Genomic DNA, 25,857 nt, shown 5'->3' on the forward strand with positions numbered 1-25,857 from the left:
GTGGTGGATGGAGTTTATTTTAGATAAATGTGAGGTGTTACATTTTGGTAGGGCAAATCAGGGTAGGACGTACAATTAATAGTAGGGTCTGGGGGAGTGTTGCCAAACAAAGAGGCCTTGGGATGCAAGAGCATAGTTCCTTGAAAGTGGAGTTGCAGGTAGACAGGGTGGTGGAGGTGTTTGGTACACTTGCCTTCATTGGTCAGTGCACTGAGTATAGGAGTTGGGAGATCATGTTGTGGCTGTACAGGACATTGGTGAGGTCACTTTTAGAATACTGCGTTCAATTCTGATCTCCCTGCTGTAGGAAGGATTTATTAAACTTGAAAGGATTCAGAAAAGATTTACAAGGATGTTGCTGGGATTGGAGGGTTTGAGCTATAGGGAGAGGCTGAATGGGCTGGGGCTTTTCTTCCCTGGAGCATCAGAGGCTGAGGGGTGAGCTTAAAGAAGTTTATAAAATTATGAGGGGCATGGATACGGTGAATAGTCAAGGTCTATTTCCCAGGGTAGGGGCATACGTTTAAGGTGAGAGGGTAAAAATTTAAAAGGGACCTAGGGGGCAACGCTGTCACGCAGAGGGTGGTGTGTGTATGGAATGAGCTTGCCAGATGAAGTGGTGGAGGCTGTTACAAACACAACATTTAAAAAGCATCACGATGGGTACAGGAATAAGAAGGGTTTAGAGGGATATGGGCCAAATGCTGGCAAATGGGAATAGATTAATTTAGGATATCTGGCTGACATGGATGAGTTGGACCCTAGGGTCTGTTTCTGTGCTGTATCACTCAATGACTGTATTTAAATCCCACCAGTTGCCACAATGATCACGATTCCTTCAAAGCTCCCTTAATGAGGTTGTTGTCTTGCTCACCGAGCTAGCTGGTTATGGAATCATAGAATCGCTATAGTGTGGAAGCAGGCCATTCAGCCCATCAAGTCCACACTGAACCTCCGAAGAGCATCCCACCTAGACACACCCCCTCCATCCTATCCCTGTAACTCTGCATATCCCATGGCTAATTCACCTGGCCTGCACATCTTTGGACTGTGGGAAGAAACTGCAGCACCTGGAGGAAACCCACACAAACACACGAAGAATGTGCAAACTCCACAAAGACAGTTGCCCAAAAGTAGATTTAAACCAAGGTCCCTGATGCTGAAAGGCAGCAGTGCTAACCTATGAGCCATCATGCCACCCCATGTTCAAGAAAAAAAGTAATTTCCATCTAAGCAAATGTTTCCAATGATTTAATTTATGGACATAAAAATGTTTCTTTATAAAGACATACACAGCAATGTTACTACTTTAACAATGGCAGTGATCTTTTACACAGATGTCAAGAAGCATCAGCTGGTACTGAACTTGTACCTCGGGAGCAAGTCAATATTTGAAGCAAGTTTTGCAAGACTCCATCAACAATGTTGAAGACAGTGAGCAGCAAAGTGTCAAACAACAATGGACTAAAAATACACTCCAAAATACAAAAGTGTGTTCCAATACAAAGAAGAAATTCCAACTATTTTATAGTTCAGACATTTCATCACCATGCTAGGTATCATCATCAGTGCAGCCTCCGACGAAGCAACATTGTTCTACTCTGCTTAGTATTTATATGATCTGGTCTGTTGAGGTGTTTTGTGTCATTTTCAGTTCTTTGTCGTAAAGGTTTGTACATGGGGTCTAATTCCACATGTTTACTGATTGCATTACGGGTGGAGAACCAGGTCTCTAGGAATTCCCGTGCGTGTCTATGGCTGGCTTGAGCTAGGATGGTCACGGGAATTCCTAGAGACCAGTTCTCCACCCGTAATGCAATCAGTAAACATGTGGAATTAGACACCATATACAAACCCTTGCGAAAAAGAACCAGAAATGACACAAAACATCTCAACAGACCAGATCATATAAATACTAAGCGGAGTAGAATAATGTCACTTCATTGGAGGCCGCACTATGATGTTACCTAGCATGGTAATGAAACATCTGAACTATAACCAGCTAGTTCGGCAAACAAGTCAACAACCTCACCCACAACCCAAGCTACAAATCTTCGCAAGAACCTTAAGCTCCTCTAATGGCACACAATTGATCTGAGCCAATTAATTCTCGACTGCCAGATCTTCCTTCATCCATGGGCAAAAATGCATTGATGTAGATAAGTCTTCTAAATGCACGTCATGAGCTTTTAAAACCCCACCCAATACACTTTCATTCATTTCAGTCTATATTAGGATAATTCAAGTCCCACATTATAACTACACTACAGTTTTTGCATCCCACTTGCAATATCCTGATTCACGTCTTATCCACTAGAATATACTATAGGGCACAGAAGCACAAGTAGGCCACAGGGGCCATGATTCCACTCTGCCATTCAATGAGATCATAGTTGATCTGATAATCCTGAACTCCACTTTCCTGCCTTTTCCACATAACTGTTGATTCCCTTAATGATTAAAAATGTTCCTTAGTTTTGAACGTGGTTAATGATACAGCCTCTGTGGTAAAGAATTCCACAGATTCACTACCCTTAGAGAAGAAATTCCTCATCTTCTCTGTCTTAAATAAGCAAACCTTACACTGAGATTATGCCCTCTGGTCCTAGATTCTCAACAAAGGGAAACAGTGTTTCTGTTTCTATGCTGTCAAATCCCTCAATAATCTTATATGTTCCAACAAGATCTCCTCGATTACTTCTAAACTTAAATGAGTACAGGCCCAATTTCAATATCACTTTATACGAAAATTCCTCCATATCCGGGATTGGGCTAGTGAACCTTCTCCAGACTGTCTCCAATGTCAGTATATCATTCTTCACACAAGGGAACCAAAACTATTCACAGTATTCTAGACGTGAACTGAACAGTGGCTTACACAGATTCAGCAAGACCTTCCAATTTTTATATTTAATTCCAGTTGACCCCTCCCCATTACCCATTGAACTTGGATATTAACTTTTTGTGCCTTATGTACAAATCCTACTGTGCTGCAGCTTTCTGTAGCCTTTCCTCACTCAAATAATATTTAGCTCCTCCATCCCTCCTGCCAAATGCATAATTTCATATGTTCCCACATTTATATTCTATCCGCTAAGTTTTTGCCACTCACTTAACGTCTATATCCCTCTTGGTGTCACTACTCACCACTGGCTATTCAACCTGTTTTTGTGTCATCTGCAAATGTGGCTATAGTACATTGACTTCCCTCATCCAAGCCATTAACATTATAAATTATTGTGGGCACAACAATGACCCCTGTGGCACTCCAGCAGTTACAGATTACCATCATGAAAATGCAGCCTTTTATCCTAACTTGTTGACTTGTATTAGTTTGCCAATCCTCATCCATGCTAATATACTACCCCCAACAGCATGGGTTTTTATCTCATTATGCAGCCTTATGTGAGGTAACTTATCAAATACCTTTTGTAAATCCAAATATATTGCAGGTACTGGCTCGCCGTTATCTGCCCTGCTTGATGCCTCATTCAAAGATCTCTAATAAATTTGTCAGGCATGATTCACCATCATGAAGCCATGCTGATTCTGCTCAATTGTATTATGAACTTCTAAATGCTCAGCTATCACATCTTTAAATAGATTCTAATACTTTCCCAACAACAGACGTTAAGCTAACTGGCTTATACTTACCTGAGTTTTTTTTTAAATCTCCCTTCCTACTATGCATGAGCATATGAACAAGGAACAAGAATAGGCTACTCAGCCCTGCTATACCATTCAATAAGATCATGGCTGATCTGTTTTTAAACCTTGACTCTACATTTCAATATATTCTCAATAATCTTTAATCTCCTTGGTAATCAAGAACCTATCTACCTCTGATTTAAAAATATCTAAAGATCTACATCCACAGCCTCTTGAGACAGTGTATTCCAAAGATAAATCTGAGAGAGAATAAAAGTTTTCTCATCTCTGTCTTAAATGGGCACTCTCTTATTTTTTAAACTATGTCCCCTAATTCTAGATTCTCCTACAAGAGGAAACATCTTTTCAACATATACCTAGTCAAGTCCCCTCAAGATCTTATGTTTCAATTAAGTCATGCAGTCACAGCCGTACAGCATGGAAACAGACCCTTCGGTCCAACCAGTCCATGTCAACCATAATCCCAAATTAAACTAGTCCCACCTACCTGTGCTTTGCCCATATCCCTCCAAACATTTCTTATTCATGTATTTATCAAAATGAATTTTAAACATTGTAACTGTACCTGAATCTATTACTTCCTCTGGAAGTTCTTTCCGTACATAAACCGCTCTCTGTGTAAAGAAGTTGCCACTCATGCCTTCTTTAAATCTTTCTCCTCTCACCTTAAAAATATGTCCCCTAGTCTTGAAAACCCCCACCCTGGAGAAAAGGCATCTGCCTTTCACCTTATGTATACCCCTCATGATTTTATGAATTTTGTAAGGTCACCCCTTAATCTCCTGTGATTGATTGATTGATTTATTGTCATGTGTACTGAAATACAGTGAAAAGCTTTGTTTACGAGCGTTACAGGCAGATCATAGTAACCAAAGGATCAAGAAGACTTAGACAGAGGCATACAGGTTACAGTGCACAGGGCGCGCACTAGGCGGGATCAACATTAGCAAGATCAGCATTATTTGAAGCTAGAGAGTCCAATCATCATCAGTCTAACAACAGCCGGGAAGAAGCTGTTCCTGAATCTGCTCATGCATGTGGTCAGCTTTCTGTATCGTCTACCTAACAGAAGAGGTTGTAGGAGATGTGATGGGTCTTTGATGATGTTGACCACCTTTCTGCTGCAGACAGCCATGTAAATAGAGTCCATGGATGGAAGGTTGGCTTCCGTGATGGTCTGGGCTGTGCACTCCACCTTCTGTAGTTTCTCACAGTCCTGGGCAGAGCAGTTGCCATAGCAGGCCGTTATGCACCCGGGCAGTACGCTTTCAATGGTGCATCTGTAGAAGTTGGTGAGGGGTCTTATAGACATGCCAAATTTCCTGAGCTGCCTGAGGAAGGAGAGATGTTGTTGTGCCTTCTTGACTGTCACATCTACGTGGGAAGTCCAGGACAGGTTGTCAGTTATTGTCACTCCGAGGAACTTGATGCTCTTCACCCTCTCAACCTCAGTTCCATTGATGTAGATGGGGGCATGTTCTCCTCCTTTCCTTTGAAGTGGATGATCAATTCTTTAGTTTCGCCGTCATTGAGAGACAGATTATTTTCATTGCACCACGTCACCAAGCCCTCCATCTCCCTTCTGTAGTTTGACTCACTGTTGTTAGATATCCATCCCACTATGGTGGTCTCGTCAGCGAACTTGTAGATGCTGTTCTTTCAGAATTTGGCAACACGGGCATAGGTGTAAAGGGAGTACAGTAGGGCTCTGAGGATGTATTCTTGGGGGACTCCAGTATTGAGTGTTATTGTAGAGCAGGTGCAGTTACCTATCCTCACTGATTACAGCCTGTGGGTCAGAAAGCTGAGGATCCAGTTGCAGAGGGCAGAGCCGAGACCAAGGTCACAGAATTTTGAGATCAGTCAGCGGGGATAATGGTGTTGAGGGAGAACCTGTAGTCAACGAGCAGGAGTCTTACGTAGGTGGCTTTGATGTCCAGATGTTCCAGGGATGAGTGCAGGGCTAGGGATATGGCATGCTCTGTGGACTTGTTATGCCAGTTGGCAAACTATAGGAGATCAAGACAGGCTCGGAGACTGGAGTTGATATGGGCCATGACCAGTACCTTGGCTGTTCTAGTGAAAAGAAGTCCCAGCTATCCAGTCTCTCCTTATAATTCAAATCCTCCATTCCTGATAACATTCTGGTAAATCTCTTCTGAACCCTAGCCAGCTTAATAAAACCCTTCCTATAAGAAGTCGACCAGAACTGCACACAGTACTCCAGAAAAGACCTCACCAAAACTCGAACAACTTCAACATAAGATCCCAACTCCTATACTCAAAGGTCTAAGCAATGAAGGCAAGCGTGATAAATACCTTCTTAGCCACTCTGTCTACCTGTGGCACAAATTTCAAAGAATTATGTACCTGAACCCCTAGGTCTCTCTGTTCTACAACGCTACCCAGGGCCCTACCATTAGCTGTATAAGTTCTGCCCTTGTTTGCTTTACCAAAATGCAATACCTCACATTTATCCAAATTAAACTCCATCTGCTCAGTCTTTTGACCCAATTGATCAAGATCTCTTTATAATCTTAGATAACTTTCTTCACTGTCCACTATACCAATCTTGGTGTCATTCATAAACTTACTAAGCCTGCCTTCTGTATTCTCATCTAAATTATTTATATAAATGAAAAACAAAAAGTGGACCCAGCACTGATCCCTGTGGAACACTGCTGGTCACAGGCCTCCACGACCACTCTGTCTCCTGCCGTTAAGTAAATTTTGTATCCAATTGGCAAGCTCAACCTGAATAGATTCATAGAATCACTACAGTGTGGAAGAAGATCATTTGGCCCATCAAATCCACACTGCCCCTCTGAACAGCATCTCACTCAGACCCACCTCCCCTACTCTATCCCTGTAACCCTGCATTTCCCATAGCTAATCCACCAACCTGCACTTCCCTCGTCCCTATGGGTAATTTATCATGGCCAATCCACCTAACCACATCTTTGGACTGTGGGAGGAAATCGGAGCACCCGATGGAAACCAACGCAGACACAGGAAGAATGTGCAAACTCCACACAGACAGTCACCCAAGGCTGGAATCGAACCCAGGTTCCTGGCGCTGTGAGATAGCAGTGCTGACCACTGACCCACCATGCCATCCTAGAGGCACAGACTATTTTCTAAATGGGAAAAGTCTTTGGAAATCTGAAGCACAAAGGGACTTGGGAGTCCTAGTTCAGGATTCTCTTGAGATTACCGTGCAGGTTCAGCTGGCAGTTAGGAAGGCAAATGCAAAGTAAGCATTCATTTCAAGGGGCGAATAAAAGAGCAGAGGCATACTGCTGAGGCTATGGTCAGACCATATTTGGAATAGTGTGAGCAGTTCTGGGCCCCATATCTAAAGAACAATGTGTTAGCATTAGAAGGGGTTCAGAGGAGGTTTACAAGAATGATCCCCGGGATGAAGGGCTTGCCTGATGAGGAGTGGTTGACGACTCTGGGTATGTACTTGATGGAGTTTAGAAGGTTTTGTGGGCAGCACGTTGTTTTTCAACTAAGCTACTAACTTCAAAATCTTTCAGTAGAATGTCTTTTCCAGTCTTACCACTATGATTAGTACTAACAAAGAATGACAACAGGATCCCTCCTATCTTACTCCAAGTTTTTTTCTTCAACCCCTAGGAGATGTCCTTAACCCTAAAGTTAGGCAGGAAACACAACCTTCAGGATTCCCATTCACAACTGCAGAGAACTATATTTATCTCCCAAATTGTATTGTCCCCTACCACGAGTGCTTTGTGCTTTGCAGATGGTGGACAGCCAGGAGGTGAGTTACTTGATGCAGCATTCCTATCTTCTGACCTGTTCTTGCAGTCACAGCACTTCTATGACTTGTCCAGTTCAGTTTCCTGACAAAGGTAACTTCCAGGATGTTGATAGCGTCACTTTTCAGCTCAAAGCTGAATACTGTCCAGGTCTTGCTGCAGTTGAGCATGGACTGCTGCAGTTTCTGAGGAACCATGAATGATGTTGAACGTTGCACCATCAGCGAACTTCTCAACTTCTGACCTTAAGATGAGAGAAGATCATTGATGAAGCAGCTGAAGAATGTTGGGCCTAGGACACTACACTGAGGAACTCCTGCAGAATTCCTGGAGCTGATCTCCAACAATGACAAGCATTTTCCTTTGTACTAGGTACAACCAGCAAATAGCTTTCTCCTCGATTCCCACTGACTCCAGTTTTACTAGGGTTCCTTAATGACACAAACTGCCAAATGCGGCCTGATATATGCCAAGATGGCAGCAGCAGAGTCTGGGGCTTGTCCGCTTCAGTACGCCTTTCTTTTTTTCTCTTTCTTTTACTTTTCTTTTTTTTCCTTTTTTTTGGCAGCCTCAGTTCCCTTCACAGAGAGTCATCAGTGGCGGGAGTGCTCACCTTCTTGGGTGGTCAGCAGCGACAGGTTTCTTCTTTGAAATGGCGATCCCAGGAGGCAGCAGCAGCAGCTGCAGTGTAAGCCAGAAAGCGGAACCGACTGCTTTGGCGTGATTGGCCCAGCGTCGGGTTTGAGCCCAGTTTGGGACCTGGTAGGTTCAGCGACGGCCGCATTGCCGAAATCAGCCCAGCATGCACTCATGGCAGCAACAATATCATTGGAGGCAAGATAACGCCAAAGAATGGCAGTGTAGCTCCAGGTCATGGCTGAGTCCGGGTACCTGATGGCAAAGGCGGTGGCGCTTTGGTTACAGCAGTGTGTGGAGACTCGGGGTATCTGTGTGTTTACAGACTGAGGGATGGACTTTGTGACACAGTTTTTCTGGCAGTGAGGACACATGATAGAGACAGGGGAGTCATCTGGGCATTTCCTTTTGGCTGTTTCTTTTATTTCCGCTTCTGTTTTTAATCCCGTCTTGTGTATACTAAGATGGCGCCATGGAATGGCACATTTGTATACTCAATACAGCGTGGAGCTGGAGGAACACAGCAGATCAGGCAGCATCGGAGGAGCAGGAGACTCGATGTTTCGGGCCTAGACCCTTCTTCAGGACTAGGCTGATGAAGGGTCTAGGCCCGAAACATCGACTCTCCTGCTCCTCTAATGCTGCCTGACCTGCTGTGTTCCTCCAGCTCCACACTATATTGAATCCGACTCCAGCAGCTGCAGCTCTTGCTATCTCCGACTTGACTTTTCACTGTACTCCTGTACCCGAGTACGTGACAATAAAATCTAAATCTGATGTCAAAAGCAGTCGTTCTCACCTCACCTGGAATTCAGCTCTTTTGTCCTTGTTTGAGACAAGTCTGTATCGAGGTCAGGAGCTGAGTATCCCTTGTGGAACCCAAACTGGGTATCACTGGGCAGGTTACTGCTGAGCAGGTGCTGCTTCATAGCAGTATTGATGACACCTTCCATCATTTTACTGATGATTGAGAGTAGACCGACATGCAGTATTTGGCTAGGTTGGACATGTCTTCTTTTCATGCATATAGGTCATACTTGGGTAATTTTCCACATTGTCGAGTGGATGCCAGCAATGTAGCTGTAATGGAACAGTTTAGCCAGGGAAGCGGCAAGCTCTGGTCTTCAGTACTATTGCTAGAATGTTGCCTGTGATATCCAGTGTCTCCAATCATTGCTTGATATCACGTAGAGTGAATCAAACTAGCTGAAGACAACGTTTGTAATGTTGGATACATCCAGAGAAGGCCGAGATAGATCATCCCCTCGGCACTTCTGCCTGTAGATTGTCACAAATTCCTCAGCCTTATCTTTTGCACTGATGTACTGGACTCTCCCCCATCACAGGAGACGGGGATCTTTACAGAGTCTTGTCCCCCAGCGAGTTGTTTAATTGTTCACCACCTTTCACAACTAGATGTGGCAGGACTGCAGAACTTAGATGTGATCATTTGATTGTGGAATTGCTTAGGTTTATCTATTGCTTGCTGCTTACGCTGTTTGGCACACAAGTAGTTCTGTATCATAGCTTCACCAAGTTGACACCTAATTTTTAAATATATCTGGCTAAATTTGTGTTTTTACTTCTCTGGATGTCTTTTTTTTTAAAGAGTTCTTCTTGCTCTTGCAATTTCAAGTACCTTTTCATTTTCCTTATGGCCTATATATGGAATCTTCAGCATACATCTTAAAATCTATATTTCAAAAGACTTTATTTCCTTCTGCAGATCATTACTTATTGTCCATTGTGTAGGTGTACAGGAAAGTGGATAGAAAACAGTATTTAATGATATTTACTCTCATTAAAAATATGGGTTTTCTTGTTGTTGGTTATCTCAATATTATTTCCAACTTCTGCATTGACTTTGCCATCGTGTCCTAAATGAGGTCAGAAGTCACATGACACCAGGTAATAGTCACTTCACCTGACGAACAAACAACGCTCCAAAAGCTTGTGATTTCAAATAAATCTGTTGACTATAACCTAGTGTCGTGTGACTTCTGACCTTGTCCGCTCCAGTCCAAGAGTGGCACCTGCATGTCGGGTCCTAAATAGGTAAACGTATCTCCTTGTTCCAGTGTGACAAAATCCACTTCAATCTTTACTCTAGTTCCTTCTAACACATTTCTTCTTTGTGTTATCATTTTTATCTTTTTGTTGTTTATACTCAATCCATATTTTAAACTATTTAACAGAAGATACAAGGGATCAGTTTAAAGTTCCTGATTGACCTCTAAAAGAGTATTGATGATTAAGGTTGAAGGAAAGATTTTTGATCTGGTTGACATACAAGTTTATGCTCTGAATGAAGATCACAGAGCAGGGAATGGAGGCATTTTATGGTGACATCCCTAAGTGTTATGATCAATAAACTATTTGCTAATTGTAATATTTAAACTTGTAAAGGTGCACCAGGATAGCATGTACATTACAGCATTAGATCAAAAAATGAGAGAATAATACAATTTTGTCAAAAGATCTAATGGTGGCAAACACATTTTTTACGCAATGAGAAAGACGGAGCTTCAAGAGCTCCAGACGGAGCATTTAAAAATCAATAAATTACGTGATTGTGAAATAACATTTTAGAAACAGTATAAAGAACACACATATGCATCTGCTGTAGATATTAATTCAGATCATTGTCACCTTACGGCAAAAATTAAATGAAAGTGAAGAGATCAAAAATAAGAAAATGATATGTAGCTATTTAGATGTTAACAAACTGAAGGGCGAAAACAGGTGTATTCATTCCTTAAATAAAGGCACAAATCTTAATGTTTTGGGATAAAGGATGCAAACAGAGAGAACGCGTAGAACAAAAACTATAAAGCAAATGGAAAAGCACAAGAAACAGTTATACAAAAAAATGGAAAGGAAATATTAACAAAAAAGTAAAGAAAGGACAAGGTGACAGATGACAGACTGACAATGATGATAGAAAAAAGAAAACAAACAAATCTGAGTTGATTACACTGAAATGAACAAAGAATGCACACAAGTAGCTACTGTAGGTCTACTGGAATGTTATTAAATCTTGAAAAAGATCATAAAAACAAGAGTTATGTCCCAGAAGGTGAAGTATTTCATAGAAATATAAAAGGGACAAGGAGAGATAGTGAGTGCATAAAATACAAAGATGATAAAGTATTACTTGAAAGGGATACAATAACAAAATAATGACACAATGTATAAGTGAATTGTGGATATTGTATGATGCTCAAAACTAAGCGAGTCCTCAAGACAGAAGCAAATGATGGACCAAACATTACGACATCAGAGCTAACGAATGCTTTGTCCTTGATGAGTACAGGAAAAGTTCTAGGAATAGATGAAGCCAGGGCCAGAAGAGAAGGTGACAGTCTAATGGTATTATCACTAGACTATTAATCAAGAGACCCAGTTAATGTTCTAGAAACTTGGGTTTAAATCCCACCACAACAGATGGTGGAATTTGAATTCAATAAATATCTGGAATTAGGAATCTAATGACGATCATGAAACCATTGTCGATTGTTGGAAAAACCCATCTGGTTCACTAATGTCCTTTAGCGAAGGAAGCTACCATCTTTACCTGGTCTGACATACGAATAAATCCAGACTCACAGCAATGTAGTTGACACTTAACTGACCTCTGGGCAACTAGGGATTGGTAATTAACGTTGGCCTGCCTGGTGAAACCCACATGTTGTGAACGAAAACATGCTAAAAGCCTTTGGTGAAACAGAATTAGAAATGATAACAGAAATTTCTGATCAAAAATATACAAAGGGTACATTCCAAATGTCTTCAGACATTCATTACTCATTAAATTACATTAGAAACCTAAATAAATTGATTGCAAACTTTTTAGAATGATAATGTTAATGAGTCACCTTTTAAAGCAATTTAGAAAATCATAATAGAAAGTATTTATGACACGTTTGAAGTAGTAATTGATGAAACAGAGTCTGGATTTAGACTTGGAGAAGGAATAACAAAAGGGCATTTATCCAAACAATAATCTTTGATAAATATTTCAGAATGAACAAGACACATTTCAAATGAAGAGAGAAGTACTACATATCATGTTATTATTACCAAAAATTACTCAGGTTAAACTCCACATCAGTCAATTGTTGCGCTCAGTCTCTCCCTCTGTCTCTCTCACACACACACACACACACACACACACACACACACAGAGAGAGAGAGAGGGAGAGAGAGACAGCACCTCATGGAACTCGGACTGTTGCAACTTTTTTTTTTAAAGCCGCAATTGCGATTTCAGTTTTCATTAGAGAAAGCCATTGCAACAACCAACTTCATGAATTGAAGGTTTGACCACTGATTGAGTTGGGTCAGAACCTACACTCTGTTTGTAGCTGGATGCCAAGTCAACATGTGCATGTTGAAACACACATTACCCATATGGCAGCAACACAGCTATGAAATTGGAAGATTTAGAATCCAAAAAGAGTGGAAACGATACCACTGCTGCCACAGAATTCGTCATTTATCTCGCTAGCATTCTCTGATGTGTTTTTCCATTCTCTAGATGTTTCTTGCATCATAAGCTCTCTTACACTGGAACCCCTGGTTAGATTGTACAGTGATGTGCAGTCAGAAAATTCATCTCCAGTGCAACCCTACATGATGCAAGAGAGTAACTATCATCCTTAATCCTCATAAGGGCAAACCACACTCAGGACAGCAGCATAACTATCAGCCTTGATCCCACAGTGCGATTCAATTCTGATTCATCTGTGACTTTCTTCTCTCCAGCCAGAATGGACTAAATAACCCTCCTTTGCCCACCCCATATTTACCTTCCTCATTGTCCTCTCTCTCCCTTCCACCTTACACTGAAATCTAACTCCTCTCTTTCCTCCCCATCTTTGCCTAGACCCACCGTCTCCCTCTCCCCTCCTCGCTCAGTCCCACCATCTCCCTCCCCCTTGCCCCCACCCACTCCATCTCTTTCTTCCCTCTTCCTCACAACCTCTGTCTCCCACTCCTCTCCATCTCTATCGCCCCTGCTCACCCACTGTCTCCTTCACCCTCTCTGTCTCACTATCCCCCTCACCCACTCTTTCTCTCTCTTCTAGTTCAAACTCTGTCTTACCTCAGCAGCCTTCCTGTGATCATCGTCATTCTCCAGAATCTTCACATCTACTCCAAGACAACGCAGGTACCGGCCCAGCCCCTGCAACATGTTGTCACAGACAACATTGAATTCGGAGGGTGATAAAGGAGGGTAGGATGATGTCTTTAATGAGTTTGGCTGCGGGGTCTGTGCACACTGTGAAAAGAAAGAGGAACAAACTATGGCTTGGAAGAAGCTCACAATATCAGAGAGACATATTAATCTTCAGAAAGGGTGCATTTACTAAAAATTACCTCCACTTTGACACCTGCCATAACCTGCTCCCTGAACCCACAGAGCCCTGGTTCCGACACAGCGATAGCCTATTCGGCAGCAAAACCAGTTATTTCAATTTCGGTGACATGACCAGCAGCAACATGCCATCTCAGAAATATGCACCAATTTCCCTCCATATCATGCCCCTGCTGAATCTGCTTACCATTTCTCCACAGAACCCTGCACCCTTTACCCCTCCCCATTCCTGTGCTTACAAAATCATTGCAGTCAGCTCTGACACTGAACTCCTTAGAACATCTTATTGAATTCAGTCGTTCCTTTCATCAGTGCTCCCATTGCCTCCGGTCACACTCAAATCTTCTAAATTGTTGAGGAGTTGTATATGCACGTGCTACTACCCACCTGAAAGGGTAAGGTCGGACTGCTCTTGTTTTTCTTTTCTTTCATTCCCCTCGCCTTCTTCTCCATTTTGAACATGAAAAATTCTTCAAAGCTGCAGCTCAAGCCAAAGCGTTGTGGGTCCCAACGTAGGGCATCATATACATCCAGCAGGCAGTAGGCATCAGATGCTGCAGAATGCACAACAATATTTATTTCTGTTTCGCCAGTGATTTCTTCTCACTTCAAGAGAAGTTACAGGTCCCACACACACTGACTCTCACTGGGGTGCAGTTCCATGCACTGACTTCACAATAGGATACAGACCCACACACACTGACTCACACTGTGATGCAGGTGGACGGGCACTGGCTCTACCTGGGGTACACTTGAACACACACTGATTCTCAGATGCACAAACACTGACTCTCACTGGGATAGAGTTCCATATGCACTCTCTCTCCTTGGACTACAGTTCCACACACACTGACCCACACTGGGATACAATCCCACCCACAGCTGACTCTCAAATGGAGTACAATCCATACACACTGACTCACACCGGGTTACGGTCTCACACAAACTGAGTCTCACTGGGTTACAGTTCCACCTATGCTGACTTTCACCGGGTACAGTTCCACACACAGTGACTCTCACCAGGGTACGGGTCCGCATGCATTGAGCTCACACACAGGTCTAGGCTATGGGAAATGGAAGAAAATAAAGTTTGGCAGCAAACCTGTGAACACTAAGGCCTCAAAAACAAAATATGGAGTCGGATTTGGATTTATGATCTTGACACTCAGAGGGATGTGACACATTGAGCCAGAGCTATTAACACTGAGACTGAACCCTGACAGACTGCCTGGACTTGTGTTGACCATTCCCAAGTTCTAATTGTTCAAAGATCTTTCTCATGTCAGAACATTAGAACTGAAATCTGAGACGTGAAGAAGTACAAGAGGTTTGTCAGCACAAACTCCAACTGCCGGTGTGAGCATTTTGCATAAGGTCTGGGTAACAGTGGCACAGTGAGCTTACCAGGAGCTGCTCACCTGCATAAATGACCTGCTGGGGCCGGAGAGGCCGCTTCTCCCAGTTAGATAGCTGCTCCGTTTTATCCAGTGATTTCCCCAGCACACACTGCACAAGGAGACTAAGCCCCTTTTCACCATGGCTGTTCCCAGAGTTTACACCATCCTCTGACATTAGCACTTCCACACCCCTGCTTTTGTCCTGTCTTCGACATGGCATTTTCTGCAGCTGAGCATATTTCATTCATTGAGAGAGGATTCTCAGTTTAATTCGATACAAGCTCAGATCTGATTCTTCTGAGTGCAGTAATCGAGAAGTCCAAATGGTGCAAAAACACAGTAATCAAAACGTAATGCAGGGGTTATTCACATCAGCATTATACAACTGAGAGGTAAAGAGCAAGGAGATAAAATTAATCAGATCTGCATCTTAAGAGGAGAAACTATTCAAACATGGAGTGTGGCTAGGAACCTTCAGTCAGTTTGAAAAAAAATGCATGAAGTATTGACAGATGCTGGAAGATTTCCCTAGCTTGGAGCTGGGGCAAGAAAACTACAGTCTAACCCTCCTAATGGGTGACATTTCATTTATTAGAGGTTTCTTGAGTAGCAAAATGGAAGGGAAGCAACCCATTGGGAGCTGGAATCAATTATCAAATATTTTTTATGACATTTATGACCCCCCACATTGTTTGTCTCTCGTTTAAAATTTGTTACTTACCCACAAAAGGGCAATTAGTCATTAGAGATTTTTATTCATTTGATATAGTAAAGGTTTTGTAAAATGTGAAATCTTGATGTGTCACTCTTTGAGCTAACCACCACCACTCCCAGAAGCTTAAGTTTTGTTCTAAAGGTTATTGGTATCTCCTGAAAATTTACACATTAACACTTTAGCACAGTGGCTAGCACCGCTGCCTCACAGCACAGGGACTCGGGTTAAATTCAACCCCTGGGCGACTGTCTGTGCAGGGCATCTGGAGGAAATGCAGACAGGAAGAACATGCAAACTCACACAGACAAGTCACCCAAGGTTAGAATCAAACCCGGATCCATGGCGCTGTGAGGCAGCAGTACTAACCACTGAGCCACCATGCTGCCCCATGTGGAGATGGCAAGAGATTAAGCCTCTAACAACATAATCTCGCTCTCATGCATTACGTATTTGATGCTGATAAAAGAAAACTCTCATTCCTGAAAGATAGTAAGAACTGCCAATGCTGGAGTCAGAGATAACACAGTGTGGAGCTGGAGGAGCACAGCAGGCCAGGCAGCATCGGAGGAGCAGGAAAGTTGACATTTCGGGTTGGGACCCTTTTTCTGAAAAAGCATCAACTTTTCTGCTCCTCTGACGCTGCCTGTCTTGCTGTGTTCCTCCAGCTCCACATTGTGTTATCTCATTCCTGAAACCCATTCAAGGATTTTAGATCTCAAGTAGACTGTTATAAAAACAATTTTTTATTCACCAATCACGAAGACATTTAATCCTTTAATATCCTCTCAAATCGCAATTAAAATGTGAATGTGGGCCCTCAACAAAGGAAACTCAACCATACATTAAAAATGGGCTCAGATCTAACGACAGTCCCCTGGTGCCTATAGAAACTGCTACGTCAGATAGTCTGTCAGTCAATGCAGCATGGCTTTTATCCTAACTAACAGCTACAGACTATTAAAAGCATTTGGAATTTGAATAACTGTAAATCATAACACTTAGACCTTATCTGCACTTGAAGAATGAGGAGAATAATGGAAGCTGGAATTCTAGCATGGAATCTAATGGGAACTGGGTATCCAGCAGGGAGTACTTAGCAATTACAACTGCAAAAGGGAAAAGAATAGGTGATGGGGAGGATTTCAATTGAAACTGAGACTAGGAGCAGGCGGCTTTCAAGCCTTTAGACATAGATCAGCATTGACATTGCCAGGGGCAGTTGGACAGCCCTCACAATCAAGAGCTCGAGGGGCTAAAAGGAAGAACATTACCAAAATAAAACTCCAATCTAAACAATAGTTCCAAGCTGCAGACCAGTAACAAACCTCTTTGTGCACATTTAAAAGGTCCAATACTCCCGCAGTGGGCTGCACCACATCTTTTAACATGGGGTAGGCTATAGACAGAGTCCGCAAATCCCCTGTTGTAGCATAACCTGTAAAAATAAACAAGTGTTCACGACAAGATAACAAACCATTTCTAAACAGCATGTAGAGGCATGAACTCGAAAACTAAGGCTCTTCTGAGCTGTCAGTGGGTATCTGGTTCTGGGATGAATCAGAGTTAGGTAAAAGTGTCAATTATGCAGCTATTCTAGATCATAAGACCAACTGTCCAAAGTCTGCACCTACTGAACAGGGAGATAATGGGGCCCAACAAAGCATCTGAGCAAGGCAAGTTGAATGGAGGTATCTTCCTTTCAATGCCGTGATGGATTAGGGGCGCACTCTCACATACACAGCAACATTACTCCAGTAGGCAGCGCAATGGAGCTGGGACTTCAGAAGGGAGTATATTGAACTGCATTTCTAACATAGAATCCAATGGAAACAGAGTCTCTAGTGGGGAGCGTGACAGCAATAAGGACTCCAGAATGAGCTATGAGGAGGATAGGAATGGGAACTGGAATTCCAGGCAGGAGTACAATATGAACTGAAATTCCATAGGTGAGTGCAATGGGAATTGGAATTCATGTGGAAAGTGTAATTGGAACTGGAATTCCATGGGGAGTATAATGGGAACTGAAATTTAAGAAGGGAGTGTAATGGGAACAGGAATTCCAGTGAGGAGTGTAATTGGGACTGGTTGCCAGCTGGTAGTCAACATGGCTTTGTGAAGGGCAGGTCATGCCTTACAAACCTTATTGAATTCTTTGAGGATGTAACAAAACACATTGATGAAGGCAGAGCAGTGGCTGTGGTGTATATGGATTTTAGCAAGGTGTTTGATAAGGTTTCACATGGTAGGCTCATTCAGAAAGTAAGGAGGCATGGGGTTCAGGGAAATTTGGCTGTCTGGATACAAACTGGCTGTCCAATAGAAGACAGAAGGTGGTAGAAGATGGAAAGTATTCAGCCTGGAGCTCGGTGACCAGTGGTGTTCCACAGGGTTCTGTTCTGGGACCTCTGCTCTTTGCGATCTTTATAAATGACTTGGATGAGGAAGTGGAAGGGTGGGTTTACCGATGACATGAAGGTTAGTGGAGGGCTGCTGTAGGTTGCAAAGGGACATTGACAGGATGCAGAGCTGGGCAAAGAAGTGGCAGATGGAATTCAACCCAGAAAAGTACGAAGTGATTCATTTTGGAAGATTGAGTTTGAATGCAGAATACGTGGTGAATGGCAGGATTCTTGGCAGTGTGGAGGAACAGAGGGATCTTGGAGTCCACGTCCATAGATTCCTCAAAGTTGCCACCCAAGTCAATAGGGTTGTAAAGAACGCGTATGGTGTGTTGGCTTTCATCGGCAGGGGAATTGAGTTTAAGAACCGCGAGATTATGCTGCAGCTCTGTAAAACTCTGGTTAGACCACACTTGGAATATTGTGTTCAGTTCTGGTCACCTCATTATAGAAAAGATGTGGAAGCTTTAGAGAGGGTGCAGAGGAGATTTACCAGGACGCCTGGACTGGAGGACAGGTCTTATGAGGAAAGGTTGAGGGAGCTAGGGCTTTTATCATTGGAGCGAAGATGGATGAGAGGCTACTTGATAGAGGTGTACAAGATGATGAGAGGCATAGATTGGATAGTCAGAGACTTTTTTCCCAGGGCAGAAATGACTATTACGAGGGGGCATAATTTTAAGGTGATTGGAAGAAGGTATAGGGGAGATATCAGAGGTAGGTTCTTAACACAGAGAGTGGTGGGCATGTGGAACGCGCCGGCAGTGGTAGTGGAGTCAGATATTTTAGAGACTTTTAAGCGACTCTTGGATAGGCACATGGAGCATAGTAAAATGTGGAGTATGCAGGGTAGTTTGATCTTATAGGAATATAGGTTGGCACAACATTGTGGGCCGAAGGGCCTGTACTGTGCTGTACTGTTCTATGTTCTATGTTTTTTAGTAGAATAAAAACACATTCTTAGACATTCTCTATTTATGGTTAATATTTACCTAGTTTAGTTATGGTTTGATCGGTGAACAAAGTCTGAATGAATTGGGTAAGTTCAGATCGCCGACACTCAGATTCAGACTGATTTACAAGCTGAGGCAAGTCCAGAAGGTACACACAGTCTTTCATCGCAATCTGTATGAGAGACACTCGTGAACGGGTTAACACCCCAAATGTGGGCCTCCACTCCATATCGATCCCTAGAATGCCACCAGCCTACAAGAGAGACACAAAATTCACCACAGTCACAAAATCTGAGGCAGCATTATGTACTCAGATATAGCAGCATCACTGCTTCACCAAATACACAGTCTGTGCCAAGTTTTTTGATCTCACCCAAGGCGATAATAGATTGCTGTCATTGTCCACAGTGCGTCTCAGTTAAATGGAGGAATGTGAAGTGTTGTATTTTGGAAAGTCAAACCAGGGTAGGAGTTTCATGGTGAATGGTAGTGCCTTAAGGAGTGTAGTGGAACAGAGGGATCTTGAAGTCCTCTGAAAGTGGAGTCACAGGTAGACAGGGCAGTGAAGAAGGCTTTTGGCACACTGGCCTTCATCAGTCAGGGTTATGAGTGTAGAAGTTGGGAACTTATGTTGTAGTTGTACAGGACATTGGTGAGGCCGCACTTGGAGTATTGTCACCTTGCTATAGGATGGATGTTATTAAACTGGAAAGAGTGGAGAAGAAATTTACAAGGCTGTTGCCAGGACACAAAGGACTGAGTTATAGGGAGAGGTTGGACAAGCTAGGACTTGTTTCTTTAGAGTGTAGGAGACAGAAGGGGTATCTTATAGAAGTGTATAAGATCATGAGATGTATGAATAGGGTGAATACATTCAGTCTTTTTCCCAGAGTTGGGGAATCGATGACTATAGGGCGTCAGTTTACGGTAAGAAGGGAAAGAATACATGGGAACCTGAGGGGCAACTTTTTTTATAGAGGGTGGTATGCATACGGAATAAGCTGCCAGCGGAAGTGGTCCAGGCGGGGACATTAACAACATTTAAAACGCATTTGGACGAATACACGGACAGGAAAGGTTTAAAAGGATATGGGCCAAGTGCAGGGAATTGGGGTTAGTGTGAATGAACATTTTGGTCGGCATGGACCAGTTTGGGCTGAAGGGCCCATCTCAGTGCTGTAGGACTCTATGACTCTATGAAAGGAGGAGTGTTTCCTTTCCTGATCAACTGGTAATTCCAATTTGACCCTGCCTTGTAATCTTCTAATAACCCTCTGAATTCTCAAATAGGAACAAAGTCCTAAACATGTTGGAAATAAAAACAGAAGGTAGCAGTGAAACTAGCAGGCCTGAATTATTTATTATCATGTGTATGTTGTTACAAAATACAGAGAAAAGTGTTCATAGTGTTGTCACTCTCCAGCGCCACCTTAAAACACAGAAAAATAAACCAAAACATAGAACATAAAGTCAAAAAAATGAAGAAATAAAGAATAAGTATTCAAATTTATAGTCATTCTTGTTAACTGCTGGGCCACGGACCATGGGCCCGGTGGCCAGGCACGAGCCCCTTCGCCACCGCTGGAACGGAATGCATCGTTCTTCAGTACCATCTCGGCTTCACTGACACCCTCTCCACTATGAGTCCTCGATGAACCTCGTCAATGCAGATGCCACTGATGCTGTGAGGAATCGGCACAGGTCCAAACCCGACACCGACACCACTATGAGTCCGCTTCTGGCCGAACTCACTGATGCAGCCGCTGCTGATGCCGCATGGTCTCGCCCTGAGCCCGAACTCATCTCCGCCGCCACCTCCATGAATCTGCACCGAATGCAGATGCTGCCGGGAACGCAAATTCGCGTCCGCCACAGCAGACATGAGTCGCACTAGGACCGCCTCAATGACACAGAAGCCGCCAGGAAATCAAACTCGCATCTGACACCGTTGCCGCCACCACAAGTCCACTCTGCTGGGCCACTCGTCACGGGTACCGTCACTGCGACTGAGCTACTCAACAAGAGGTATGTTTAAAAAAATAAGAAAAACGAGAAAAGGGAGACAGAGAAAAAAAGAAACGGAAATGAAAGTGGATGGAGTGGATGAGCCTCGGGCTCAGAAGCCCTACTCCACCGCTATCTTACCGGATAACATCTTTAAAGGGAAACAGTGTTAATGTATTGAGTCCAATGACCCTGCTTTGGAACTTGAAAAGTTAACCCTATTTCCTTCTCGGCAGATGCTCCAGTCCTTGGGTTTCTCTGCCACCTTCTGTTTTATTACCCTCTAAACTCTTTCTAACATTCAATAAAACCTTTATTTGCGCAAAAAAATGTTTACTGAAGATGTTTCCTTAGAGTTAATCAAAGACTCCGCTCGTTTTGACCTTCTTCCAATGTCACAGCATTGTAGGGAGGTGATCTTTTAGCAACTCAGTTATATTAAGAATGTCTCCCATATCCATCCTGCTTGTGCAGTTTGAGGTAGATGGATTCCCATAGAAATCACTAGAGCCATCAATTACATTACAGATCAGCTATGATTCAACCACTGGGCAAAAGTGGCATGGCCCAGTTTCTGGGGACATAGAGCCAAATTCCACCATTGCAACTGCGGAATCAAAATTTAGGGTTGCACTAATATCTCTGAACAGGTCAATTCAAAAGTATCTTAAAATTGCAAACAAATGCGGCTGAGGACACAGACTACAAACCTGAGTATTTTATGAGCAGGAACTGGTTCTTGCTCTGCTCTAGGGAAAGGAGTTAGCTGGTTGGCAAGTATCTGGTAACTCATTAAGGTCTATTCTACACTTCAGGCTTAAAATAGCATACAAATTGGCGGTAAAGGTAATAAAATATATAAAAGTAATATACTTAGTATATTCACATAAAATACCTGCTGACCGTGAAGCTATCATAATTTTCATATCAGCCCATCCCCTCGAGAAGGAAATCTGTTGACCTTACCCAGTCTGATCTTCAAATGTCCCAAGATTGAAGACAATACAGTTCACTCTCAACTGCCTTCTAAAATGGCCTGGCAAACCACTCAGTTCAGGGGCAAATAAGGACTAGCAACCAAAGGTTGGCTTTTGATCCAGTGAAGCCCACAATTCAATCGATGGTTTTGAATACATACTTCTTTGTTTTATCAATGGCACATCCCCACAGTGTTGATGAGATAGAAAAGAATGAGAAATCAAAATACGTGGGAAAGGAGGGTGAAATTGACAAACACTGTAACAGTCCCAGGACATTTCTGTGTCTCCCCTGAGGTGTTCACTAACAGCAAGGATAGTACAAACATTCTGAGATGCTAACCTGTAATACACGGGCTGCACAGCTCTTCAACTGATCCAGATGGTCCAGGAAGTGAATATACTCTGTTGGAATCGGCAGCTGATAGTACAACTTCTTCTTGTTCTGTATCTCTTCTATACTCTCCTCCACAAAATGGTTCTCTAAACTTATCCTGTAACAGTAAGCACGTTCAGTTAAAACATAGGACTCGAAGGGCCAAATGGCCTCCTCCTGCTCCTATCTTCTTTGTTTCTATAGGACATAGATACCAGTGAAAGCAACAAAGGCTCACATCTCTCACATTCACACTGGAAAGAGACATGTCAATGTCACTCAACACACATATCTGATGGAAGCAGGGTCCTTCCTTTCAGTTAGTTTCAGTTTTTGCAGGTTCCCAGCACGATCACACTTTTATCTCTCAACTCCTCCACGCTACTAAGTTATCAGAGTGTTCATCATTCAGTGCTGAATGGGAAGTCATTTCTTCTAATTAAATACTGGAGAGACCAAAGCCATTGAATAAAGTCCTCACTCTAAATTCCATTTCCTTGTTACCATCTCTCTTCTTCACAACTGTTGAGACTAAACCAGACTCTTCACAACCTTGATATCATATCTAACATAGAGATGAGTTTTCAACCGCATATGTGCTATCATTAAACTTCCTATGCATATGTCAACAACACTGCCCTTGCAGTTCCCTCTACTTATGTGCTGCTGTCTTTCATGCCTTAAAACTTGACTATTCCAATGTACCTCAGAACAGCCTCCTAGATTCTGACCTCTACAAACTGAAGGTCATTTAAACCATATCCTTACTCGCACCAAGTCCCATTCACCTATCACCCTTGTATTTGCTGAGCTATGTCAATTCTCCAGAAAACTAACCGAAGAAGCGTATAAGCACGAGCATTTACTTAGAGTGACACATTACAAGCACACACCTCCTACCACAACGGCAGTCTATTTATAGGGACACAAATGAATTCCTAGTTACTGCCCCATCACCTCACCCTAATGGATACAATTAAACACAACTAATGTACAATTAACAGATTCCTTTCTCTCTCTAAATAAAAAGAAACAAAGCAAATTGAACCAAAAACTTCTATATTCTGTACAAAGCTATGAAACACCCCGGCTGTAGGACCCCCTAACAATTTCTTAATACATGCATCTTTTCTAATAAAACAATTGGACCATTGGTGACCACACATTTGATACAGCGTACATTATCCCACAATGATTCATTATCTACAGAAACATTCAATGGGTATATTGTCTTCAGTGCGCACAATGTAGAGAATCTCAATATAAATCATTAACAAATAGAATCCCAGACTTCTATAAAAGCTTCTACTTTCAGCAGCTAAAGTACAATTAACAAATATTTTTAATTTTCTTAACTTTCCAAATAGAATGACAAAACTTCCCATTCTCGCTATTTTGAAATTTGACAAAACCAGCTCTACTTGAACATCGACCAGGAAAATATACATGGAAAATACTGTTATAAATGACAAATTGTGTACTCTTTACATTACCGAAGGATGGAAATTTAACTATGTATTTTAGTAGATTTGTTTTCTCAATGCTTTATTTCCATGTAAAACATTCTCAACTTTAAGATTCATTAACACAGAACTAAACTGCACACAGCAAAATGAACAACCGACTCAGTTTGAGCATACAACCAGTTCAAATGACTAATCAAACTTCAAACTTCACAACTGCTGCATCTCTTAAAATGTAGGATGAATTTTCTGTGATGATTAAGCACAATTAGCTGGGAAGGGAGCAACATCACTAACCAGGATTGTTGATTTAAAGTTATTCCAGACCCACTTTAATACCAAATAGGTGGGAAACTAAGTTTCAGTGAAGCAGTAAGAAGGCTCCTTAAAATGGGAGCCTTTTTGCTTTCAGTGAGTAGGGGTCTCTCTCTGCATTGAGCAAACAGAAATTCTATATGGAAATAAGGAAGATGAAGAGGTCATTTAGTTCCTCAAGCCTCTTCTACCTTTACATTAGATCATGGCTGATTTGTACCTGAACTCTATCTGCCATTTCGCTCCATTTCCAATGAAACACTTCTATCCAAACAAAATCTACCAACCTCACTCTTACTAATTTTAATTTACTGCCAATATCCACAACCTTTTAGGGGAGAGTTCCCAATTTCCTGCATGTGATTTCACCTTTCAATGGCCTAGCAATTTATTTCAGACTGCGCTCCCCAGCATGACTCAATTAGGAATAGTCTGTGGATAATCAAGCACCACTGTTCCATCAACTGTCACAACTGTCTATATAAAAACCAAAAGAACTCCAGATGCTGTGAATCAGGAACAAAAATAAAGTCGCTGGAAAAGCTCAGCAAGTCTGGCAGCATTTGTGAAGGAAAAAAGAATTAACGTTTCGGGTCCGGTGACCCTTACTCAGAACTGAGGAAGGACTGAGGAAGGGTCACCGACCCGAAACGTTAACTCTTTTTTTCCTTCACAGATGCTGCCAGACCTACTGAGCTTTTCCAGCATCTTTGTTTTTGTCACAAATGTCCAACTACCCAATTAAACGTACAAGATGATCAATTTGCCTGATAGACTGCCAATTGCTAATAAATGTAATTCTCACCACGATTCATCATTAACAGGAAAATAACTACTTATTATAAATAAGACCTTCTTCAACAAGTTCAAAAAGTGGATTACTAATTAACTATTGAGATATAAATAAATACCTTTAAATCACACGTTCCCTCCTCCATAACCACACACATTCAGTCACAAATAAAACTGACGAACTAGATGATTTGATCCAAATATTATGGATGGAAAAAAAATAGACAAGGAAATGATTTCAGAAGTCTGGACCACAAGGTGGGAAGTTATTTCCCGAAGTTCTTTTGACTTTAACAATAATGATGCGATGTTGTCAGCGAAGCAATGATTGATCTTTGTTTCGGAACCTGATCGGATGGGCCTAGGTCTTTTCTTGTATTAGAATTCTTTGTTGAGTGTCCTTTCAATCACAGACAGTGAAGGGATAGACAGCAAGCGAGAGAGCACACAAGAGAGACAGCACGAGAGACATTCTCTGTTTGCAGGCTGGATGTCTCTTGCTACACTGTGCTCCCTGGTCTGGAACAGACAGCAGGAAGTATAGACAGAGTCAATGGATGGAAAGCTGGTTTGTATGATGGACTGGACTGCTTTCACAACTCTCTAATTTCTTGCAGTCTCGAATATAGCAGTTGCCATGTCAAGCTGTGATACATCTGAATAGTGATAGTAGGAACTGCCGATGCTGAAAAATCTGAGATAACAAGGTATAGAGCTGGATGAACACAGCAGGCCAAGCAGCATCAGAGGAGCAGGAAAGCTGACGTTTCGGGTCTAGACCCTTCTTCAAAATTTTCTGAAGGGTCTAGACCTGAAATGTCAGCTTTCCTGCTCCTCTGGTCCTGCTTGGCCTGCTGCGTTCATCCAGCTCGACACCATACATCTGAATAGGACGCTTTCTATGGGGCATATGTAAAGGTTGGTAAGAATCATTCTGAACATGGCAAATTTCTTTAGTTTAGGGTGGCATGGTGGCTCAGTGGCTAGCACTACTGCCTCACA

General features: G+C 42.4%; 1 protein-coding gene across 1 annotated transcript in view; it reads right to left on the reverse strand.

Annotated features, from left to right (window-relative positions):
- The window catches only part of LOC109924898 (exonuclease mut-7 homolog), an 86,571-nt gene that overhangs the window by 6,684 nt on the left and 54,030 nt on the right, over window positions 1-25,857 (reverse strand). Inside the window, 6 exon segments of the mRNA XM_048613336.1 lie at window positions 13,192-13,368; window positions 13,852-14,018; window positions 14,883-15,090; window positions 16,902-17,011; window positions 18,968-19,181; window positions 22,253-22,403. Coding sequence (XP_048469293.1) covers window positions 13,192-13,368; window positions 13,852-14,018; window positions 14,883-15,090; window positions 16,902-17,011; window positions 18,968-19,181; window positions 22,253-22,403 — 1,027 coding nt within the window.

The sequence above is a fragment of the Rhincodon typus genome, chromosome 28, assembly GCF_021869965.1.
Source record: "Rhincodon typus isolate 14 chromosome 28, sRhiTyp1.1, whole genome shotgun sequence".
Taxonomy (NCBI): Eukaryota; Metazoa; Chordata; class Chondrichthyes; order Orectolobiformes; family Rhincodontidae; genus Rhincodon; species Rhincodon typus.